The sequence below is a fragment of the Centruroides sculpturatus genome, unplaced genomic scaffold (genome assembly GCF_000671375.1).
Source record: "Centruroides sculpturatus isolate CEXI.00-Female unplaced genomic scaffold, Cexi_2.0 scaffold1101, whole genome shotgun sequence".
In the NCBI taxonomy this organism is placed as follows: domain Eukaryota; kingdom Metazoa; phylum Arthropoda; class Arachnida; order Scorpiones; family Buthidae; genus Centruroides; species Centruroides sculpturatus.
Genome location: NW_019385263.1, coordinates 1 through 10,143, shown reverse-complemented (window position 1 = coordinate 10,143; position 10,143 = coordinate 1). Strand labels below are relative to the sequence as shown.

Here is a 10,143-nt window from a genome sequence, read left to right as displayed (position 1 = left end):
CCCAAGCCATTCGCAACAGGTTGCATTAAGTCGGGCTGCATGCACAGCAACCAGCAACGGGGATGCCATTAACCACTCAACACATGGCTGCACTCCTGGTGTGGTGTCATTGTCATCATCCCAACTGCGCCACTGAATGGCATTGGATATTGTTTACAGATGAATCCCACTTCTGTCTATGGAATGATGGCCGTGGACGGGTGTGGTGGTATTCCGGGAAACGCTACGTGCCAACCTTTTCTCCGAGCATAACATAGGCTTCACACCGGACATTGTGGTTTGGGGACGCATCGTATTCGATCAGAAGTACACATTTCCGGTACTCTGACTGTGGACCAGTATGTCACACGAATTGTGAGGCCTGTGTTTGGCCACTGGTGGGCCTGGTGGTGTTCTAGCAAGACAGTAGCGAGGTTGCGGCCGAAGTTTTCATCTCTAAAACACGTGAACGTCGAGAGCCGCTATCTTGTAAGTGGCGCTTGACGTTCAACGTTCACGTTTTAGAGATGAAAACTTCGGCCGCAACTTCGCTAATGGCCTGTCGCACTGTTCAGACTTCACATCCTTCCGACGTATCTTTCTTCTATCGAACATCTAAGGGACCTCGTCCGAGTATTTCTCGTCGTATAGCTTCCCGAGGAAGCCATATTCGTTACTGAATGAACAGCTGGCTGTCGCATATTTTTGTCTTGTTCTTTTAATCAGTTGCATATCTGTCATCTTTATCGGACCTTCAATGTACATGTGGCTATGCGCATTCCTTCGTGGTGTTACACTCCTCAAAAGTGAAATCGTAAGAGAAAATTTTTGTTTGTAGCACTGTTATACCTTTTAACTGTGAGGCATTTATGGGAGACGTATATGTTTAGATTCGCAGTAGTTGAATTTTTTAATTTTTCTTCAGGAAATTTTTTCTTTTTATTTATATTAATATTTTTTCTACGAACTTGCATAATATTTAAAAAACAAAGAATGCTTTATTATCTGTTCTTTATGCATTTGAAGACTGTACGAGCCTGTGTAACCAAACTTTCCAAAAATTATACTCTTATCCAGGTCAAGGATTACCTTACATTCGGAAAAAGAAAGCTTACTTCACCAAACATTTGCAGATGTAAGCTGATATTGGTTTAAATTAAAATAATAAACGAGGATCGCATTTTGCCTTAAAACTTTATACTGTATTAATTAAGAAATAAAATTACTGTTTCCAGAAGCCAGTGTGGTACGAAGATTCGCTGAATTTGAATATATTTATTAACATTTGTATACAGTTTTTAAAATAATATTTTTAATATAAAAATGATTTCCACGATGTATAGTTAAAGAAAAAAGTTGCAATGACGTCATCTTTGGTTTCGGTTTCATTAACATAATATTTGAAAGTTTGTTGTAAACCAAGAACGAAACATTTATTAGGAACGGGTTGTAATTCAACAATGTTTTACTATTCCGGCTGTTATATAACAGAGGAAAAGTACGGTGACCGGTCAAAAATTTTTTATTTTAAGACTCAGGAACCTTAAAACGTGAAGAAATGGAAAAACAATTCGGAGACTTTTCTGGTTGTGTGTAAGGAGGGGCATGATTTTGTCACCCACTTTAAAACTTAACTTTTGTCGAAATTTCTGAAATTTTGCAGAGGTTTGGGTATTAGGGGGTGATGATATGAACTTAATAATTTTATTCCTAATTAGCATTTATAATTTTTTTTTTTTATAGAACTCATCTCTACCTGAAGATTACGCTTTTTGTCATTTTATATTAATATAAAAACTTTTTAAAAATAAAATCTCATAATAGATGACGCAGTACACAATTTTTAACTCTTGCAGGGTAAGTTAGGCAACTCGTTCTGGATTTTTTTCAGCTGTTATTTAAAAATAAAAACAACAGTCTAGTACTCACACGCGGAAACGGACGAACAGAAGGCAAAATTACGTCACTTTTGCCATCGAAGTTGATGGAATATAAGGTTGAAAATTTTCAACTTTTGCCGTCGCAGAAAACGGAACGGTAAAAATTAGTCCAATAGGAGGCCATTTATAGTCCGCGCAGCGAAAGATTAGACATAACTCAACCTGAGCAGGAAGGACTGTGTCAGATGAAAGGGATGGAAGGACACAGGATCATAGTAATAAAATTTGTAAAAAATGTAAAATAATAAAATTATTCTTGATAAAGATAGTATAAAAACATTTTAAAAATGTAAACCACAAAATAACCAAGAGATGGATCCATGTGTAAACTTTCATGTTTCCTTCCATCTGAAATAGATCTCTGGCTTAGACTGACTCAAGTCTACTTTTCCACTGTGCAGACTATACTAGTAATATCGTGAACACCCTGCAGAATGATAGCATTTGAATTATGACAGTAGACTTATCCAAAAAGCTTAATTTGTTTTATTTATTATTTGAATTAAATAGTAATTGGTCAAATTGGTCTTCTTACAGCAAAAATAATAACTCATTATCGTTCAGTCTTATTCAGATACTAAAGTATTTAATTTAATATCCCCACTTTGGGCAAGAAAACTATTCCGAAATACACTCATTGCCAAAAAATTAATGCACCAAGTTCTCATAATCAGATAAAATTGTACATGTGTGAGTGTAACTAACGGTAATATAAGTAAGTGATCATAAAATGAAAGCAAAAGGATCATTTATTGCAGGAATAATTACAGTACAAATGAAAGGAAATTCTAGTAACCTGTTGGGTGTCTAGCGTGAATATATGAGGAGATACAGGTAGATATGGAGACGTATGGTGATATAACACCATATGTCTCCTGTCCTGTCCAGTATCCTGTGGCATCTCAGTCCACAGTTGCTGCAAAGGATCTTCTAGTTTGGCCAAACTCCTAGGCCATCCAACTTGGCATCCCAGGTGATCCCAGACATGTTTGATCAGGGGACTGGGCAGGCCAGGAAAGTGTGGTAATGTGATAGAGGCACTCTTGTGACACCCTTGCTGTGTGTGGTCAAGCATTGTCCTGTTGGAAAATTGCTCTTGGGAGACCTGCCATTAGAGGCAACACAAGTGACTGTAGGACGTCACTAACATACCGTTGGGCTGTCATGGTCCCTTAGCTCACTACTAGAGGTGACTGGCTGTTGTATGTGATGGCACCCAAGACCATCACACCAGCTGTGGTGTGCCAGTCCAAAGCATAGAAAGGATTGAGGCATTCACCGCAGACCTCCAGATATGAACACAGCCATCATCAGTACCCAAACTGAATCTGGATTTATCACTATAGATGACTCGATTCCATTCCATTGAGGTCCAATCCCGTCAGGAGTAACATCACTCCATATGGAGGCGACGGAGGGTATCAGTGGCAGCACACGTAATGGTTGCTGCAATACCAAATGTTCCTCACCCAGGAGCCTTGAAATGGGATGGACAGACATGGGCCTGTAATGATGGCATAACCTGTGTCCAGATGGCAGACAATGTTACGATCAACTGCATGCATACTTATTGGAGGACCAGGCAGTCTTGGCTAATGGTCTGCAAAGGGCATCCTGAGCCTGAACACCATGTGTGCAAACTCTCTCTCATCCACTGGGTCCCAACACCTTCTCACAGTGTTGTCAGAACAGCCTAGGTGGCGGGCTATTCGGGAAGTGACCATCCAGCTTCTCTCAACCCGGTGATCCTTCCCCTCTCAAACTCAGTTATTCATATGATCTTTGATTGCAATGAAAAGGTATCTCTACTGATACAACATTCCTCTGAAATAGATAAACTACAGACAGGATGCCTCTATGCCTCTGCATGCTTTTTCTATAGGCCAAGGGAGATGCACTTTAATGCCCTCTGCTAGCATTATGCAATAAGCATCACGATGTAACTCTAATCATTTCCATACCTGCTTGAGACTTATATGCATGTCAAGTTTCACAATATAATTTCTTCTTGATGCGTTAATTTTTATGGCAATGAATGTAGATAAAATTTGTCTCTAGTGATTTTTTTTTATTGATGATATAATTCAGTGGTTCTCAACCAGGGGTACATGTATCCCTAGGGGTACGAGCATAAATCAAAGGGGCACATCTAACTTTCATTATAAAATGGCACATGTTAATGAATTTGCTGTAAATTATTAACACAAGAAATGACAAAAACTTGCTTTAAAATATCCCAGTATGAACACTGATTTCCTTTTTAACAGTCCAAACAACTTGTTTATCCACTTGATTTACCCGTCTATTTGTGCCGTTAGTGCCAAGTGAACCTGTAGTCTAGTAAAATTTCAATTTAACCAAGCATTAATTTTAGAATAGATGAAAGCACCAATGTCAGTGGATTGACAGTACTTTTAGTTTTTGTGAAATATCAGTACAACGATGAGCTTTGTGAAGATTTGTTAATGTGTGATGACCTAAAAAATACAACTACAGGTTTTGATGATTTCATTCGAAGTAATGAAATAGATTGAAAAAAGTGCATCAACATCTGCACTGATGGAGCTAAAGCTATGTAAGGTCCAATTTAAAAGGTCTAAAGAAAACTTTTACCATTTTAACGTATTTGTGACAAAAACTAAAAAAAAGAAACAGGCTTGACGCATCAGCAGACATTCGTTGTCAGTTAACAAAGTGGGAACCAAATTTGAAAAATATTGCTGAAGATTTATTGCAACAAATATCACATTAAATTGTTAGAAATTATTGTAGAATAATTTAAATTTTGTTTATTGTTAATTATAATTATTTAATTTTAGGAAATGTAATTTATGCATGTATTGAAATGACTTCTGTGATTTTATATAATATACTTATCAAATAACAATAAATAAATGTATGTACAGTGCCTGTTTAAATTGATTATTGTTTACATAAAATAAGTAATCCACTTTTAATTATAGTTAGTTAGTGAGAGTTTTTTNTGTAATCATATTTTTAATTTATTTAATTTAAAATACAGTATATACTACCTCTAATTAGTAGTGGTTTTCCCCTGTACATCATACTTTTCCTTTAATAGAGTCGTATCGGTCATTTATCTAACACCTTTCAGGGGAAAATTTTTGAACTGAAATGTTACTTTCGGTTTGCATAGATAAGTTCTTACATAGTCTCCTGCCTCTAAGATTTCCATATTTGGTCTCGTCTTTAATCTAATTCCGTTCTCGAGATTAAGGGAAGAATGATGGACGGATGATAATGGACATTTATAGGTCTACAATTTTAAAAAAATTGTAGCCCAATTAATATTGTAAAATGTGATTCTCAGAAACGATCAGGAAGGAAATCGGGCCAACTTAAGTTTTGTTTTTTAAATAAATGAAGAAAAAAAATCAAATAAATACTATCAAAGTAATCAAATAAGAGTTTACTCTTCATCAACAGTGGTCCAGCGGTAAATTTCGGTTTGCAAGTCCTAATTCTGGATTCCTTAATATGGTTCTAGTTAAGCTAATGGAAAACCGGAAATTGTTTGAAATACTTTTATTAATGCTGTTGAAATTCGTTAAAATTTGAAAAATATCATTATCTTAAAGAATACTTCAACAAAAATGAATTTAATACTTTGGAATTTGCCTTTTATAATTAAATGTTGGTATCAGCGAAAAACTTCTTTACATTACCTAAACTTATATTCAATTTGTGTAATTAAAAATACAGTTTTTAAACTTCTGCACACGAATAAACACAACGACTTCCTGAATGTTAAACTGATTTAAATATGATCAAAATTCGGTCGCCAAAAATAAGAAACTTATCTTTATACAGTCTTAAATCATGTTATGTCATGTAATGAATATAATCGAGTTCGACGAACGGTTCAAAGTAGCTATATATTGCATCATCGATTACAGCATGTAACAAAGGAATCGATTTTCTGAATATTTAACTGTGACATTATCGCAATAAACTGCAATATTTAAAAGATGGATAACTGTTTAAAGTATGTAAATATATTATAAATAGATATCATTTCATTGCAAAAAATCATTAAAAAAGTAATCAGCAGAGATGAATAAACTTTATTATAACAATATATCTTTGTGTGTGTATGTGTGTGTGTGGGTGGTAATGGTACTTGTAGTTAAGAGTACCGTACCATGTAAAATTGTGTACAATAAAACATAATTCACTTAACAATAATGTAGATAACAATTCTATAAACAAATAAAAACACTACATAACTACTATAAATTAATATGCATTATTTTACAATTAACGAGAAATAATATCCGATATTAAATCATAGAAAGTGATGAATTAAGAGATTTGCATCTATATATATATATTTGTACTAACATATACAAAAAAGAATAAAGCGATCCTCAATAGAACATGCGATGATAATGAGAAGATTTAACACGAAGAAGCACCATAATATTGGCTTCTAGAAAATACGTCAGTCTTTAACTATACAATAATTATGCCGGTCGTTAGTTTAGTAACTAAATAATTATTGATTTTTATATTTAGTTTTTAAAATCGTTTGAAGCATTTTATTATTATTTTGTTCCATTTTTTAAATATTTATATATATGTATATATATATATTATTTGTAATTTATTTTTAAATTACTGTATTTTGCGATTCTGGTAACAGTTTGTAGCTTTTCCATAATTTTTATATTATGCCGGAAACGACAAAGACTAAATTGGATATATAAACACAATTACTAATAATTCAGCATAACTTTTTGTTGTTGTTGTTTTCAGATTGCGGAACACATTAAACCAGCAAATCTACTTCATACATGTATATATATGAAAGAAAGCAGACGAACACTGTATTGGAAATGAAAGAAGTATAGCTGATATTAATATTCATCTTCGTCATTTTGAGGTGGTATAGCATCTTCAGTGAAGTCGTCTGGAACCGCAAAACCTTCCTGTAACAGTTTAAAATATTAATTTTTAGATTTATGTATATATATAAACAGTTTGTTATTTTAAAAATGTAATTTATAAACCTCTGTTGCGTATAAGATTTCCAAAATTCTTTCTATTAAAGCCATTTTATCTTCAGTATGTTCTTGCTCTTGGCAAAGAACTTCAATATCTCGTAACTTTCCATAATAAAAATCACGTTCTCTTTCCAGGCCTTCCACCGTTAGCTTAAGTTCAGCCATCTACATTCATTAAATTAAAATTATTATTATTAGTGTATTTGATTTATGTAAAGACTAGTTTTACACTACTCTTCTGTTCATTTTAAAACAGTATACACTTTTATTAATTAAAATCTACCGCCCTGTTATCATTGCATAGTTCCAGAGATTTCGTTGTTACGTTAAAAAACTGAAAACGTCAACGCGATAATAGAAGTGAGATTTTCAAGCTGACTAACTTATAAAAAAAATTGATTTCATTTTATATGAAAATGTATAATGTCTTCAAAATAATACTAACGGTAATAATATTGTTGTTATTACACTACTCTTGTTACTAATAATATAAATAACAAATTTATTGTATTATTATTTATTATTGTTATTAAATAATATAACAGTATCATTAACCTGGCTGTTTAATTCTTCTATCCTTTGAGAATCTCCACTACTAGCTAATCTATTAGAAGTTATTCTTGGAGCGGATGGCTTATTCTGAGTCCTGGGAGCTTTGAAAAAAAATATATATAATTAATCAACTATTATTAAAATTAGCAGATTGAAGGATTTTATTCTATTCGAATTTCTCTCTAATAATAATTTATTCGATGAAGGTATAAATAATTCATAAGAATTAAAATTAAAAATAATTTTCTACTTTATTTAATTATTTCTATTTTATTTAATTAAGTTGATGGTTCTTAATTTTTAATCGGAATTTTTGGTAGTGCAACATTTTAGTGAGGCTATCATAAATAAGAGATTATTGCTTTGTTATTTTTTAGAATATATTCAAATTATCTAAAAAATTAATATGTTTGAGTAATTTTTATATATAATGTATACGGAATTTTCGAAAAACAGGATGTAATAATAAATGTGTAAATTAAAAGCAATTATCATCATAAAATTATGCAATAAATCTTAAATTCAAGTTTTGTTTATTGGTAAATATTTACATAACTATGAATTATGAAACATAATAAGTGTCAATTATATACTCGCATATATGTATATAATCCGAAAATTAATTGACATTTATTATATTTCATTGTACATTAACATAAAAGTTATACACTATAATGTATAATATATCGTAAAAATTTGTTATTAAAAGAACTCATCATTATGTATGAGTATGTCATCGTACAGCATAAAAATCGATAATCGTCACATTAAAAATCGCAGACTTCTTATATATTAATTCCAGATTATTATTAAAAATATTTGATAGTGATGTGCTTTTGTTAGAAACGGCCTGTAATCTTTTAAAATGGTTTGTCTTGCAAGAATTCTCTTATATCCTTATTCATGTAAAAGTGCAAGGTTACTAATAAAGAACATAGGATTACCGGTACATATTTACAAAAGATAAAGATAAACAAAACACCTTTTTTGCCGAGAAATATAATTTTTAAACAACAAACGTTTTCAGCCTAATTAATAGGCCATCTTCAGGTTGAAAAATACAACGGAACGTAAATGTTCCATGAATAGAACATAAAAATTTAAATCAAAACTTTTTACAAGAGAAAATAACGGAAGAATATTTACACTCCACATTAAAAAAAATGCTTTTCTTGTTCCATAATTATTCGTCATATTATTCTGTTACAAAATGATTTTTAATGCTGTTTTCGAAAATGTAGACTAATTAAAAACTTGTATATATATTTTAACTTTTTTATATATTGTATATATTTTTGTATATATATTTTAACTATTTTAACTATATTATCTTTTGGATAAGTAGTGTATATATATATATATATACACACACACACACACACACTACTTATTCAAAAAAATAGAATTCATGTATTAGGGGTAAAAATAAATTGATTATTTAAATTTTTCACTTAATTAAATTACTACATCTATTTACAGAGTTAAATTGATTCAATCAACTACAACTAACAATAATAGAATCTCAAATGGTTTACTGAAATAACAGCAAATCTCAGATTGATTTATATTTATAGTCAACAAGCAAAAACAAAATTAAACATTAATAAATGTATACTATTTTGTTATCCAATTTAGTATCTATTCTAATTCAAATCATTTAGTAGCATTTTATAAAATGTTTTATATATAAAATATAATAATTTATTACCGTAATGATAAGCAATTGCAATTTGAGTAATATGTATTCTCTAATAATAAACCAATAAAACACATTTCAGTATCATAGCACATCTAATAAATAAAAATTGCTTTCTTCAGAATAATGAGTCATTGAAATATGATGATAATTTTAAGTCCTTTTTGTCTACCTAACCCTTTCCTGTCACATTTTGTCATCAATTTTTAGACATCTCATGCTGATATGTTTGATCTATCAGCTCCCTGATATTAAAACCAAGCATTTTTATAAAACAAATAATCTACAGTATATTAATTTATTCAAATTTCCTGCCCAGATAAGCTAATTTTGAAAAAAAAAAAAAAAAAAAAAAAACAAACAAACAATACTGGTATATGTTTTATTGGCATATTTATCTGTAATCCATATCTGTAACAGTTAAACTATTGCCATTATCCTTTCATGTTAAAAGTTCTACTACAGCACTCGCAGCAAAGTATATTTAGTACAGTTCTTTCCCTATGTGTAACTATTTAAATAAGCAAGAATTTTTTGCTGTGTGATCATTGATCAAAATATTTTTGCATAATAATTTTGACAAAAAAATTTTTTTTTTCAAATAGGAAACTTTTTCAGAATCTTTAGGACATCATGATTTTACTAACACCCCACCCTGTCAGAATCTGTCACAAAATTTGTACATTATCCCCTCTCCAGTATGGAAGTCATACTTGAATGATGGCTAAGTAATGTTATTAATTTTATTAAAAGCATAGAATAGTAAGTTTTCTACTATTAAATAAAATCAGAGAAATAATATTTGATGTAAACTCTTTCAAATATTACTAACTTAAGTAATATTTAAAAGAGTTTACACAGATCGCTGCAAACTTGTAGCCCAGAGTAGTCAAAAACTAAACTGAGGTTAAGCAGCTGCGGCCATTCGGCCGAATTGAAAAATTATTACGCC

General features: G+C 31.2%; 1 protein-coding gene across 1 annotated transcript; it reads right to left on the bottom strand.

Annotated features, from left to right (window-relative positions):
• Positions 1-5,989: 5,989 nt before the first annotated feature.
• On the bottom strand, positions 5,990-8,514 carry LOC111636852 (microtubule-associated protein RP/EB family member 1-like; the record flags this gene model as incomplete). Its single annotated transcript, XM_023382242.1, has 4 exons — positions 5,990-6,868; positions 6,950-7,108; positions 7,499-7,596; positions 8,478-8,514. Coding segments are annotated over 4 exons (366 nt in total), but the record flags the coding sequence as incomplete, so codon positions are not given.
• Positions 8,515-10,143: the final 1,629 nt, after the last annotated feature.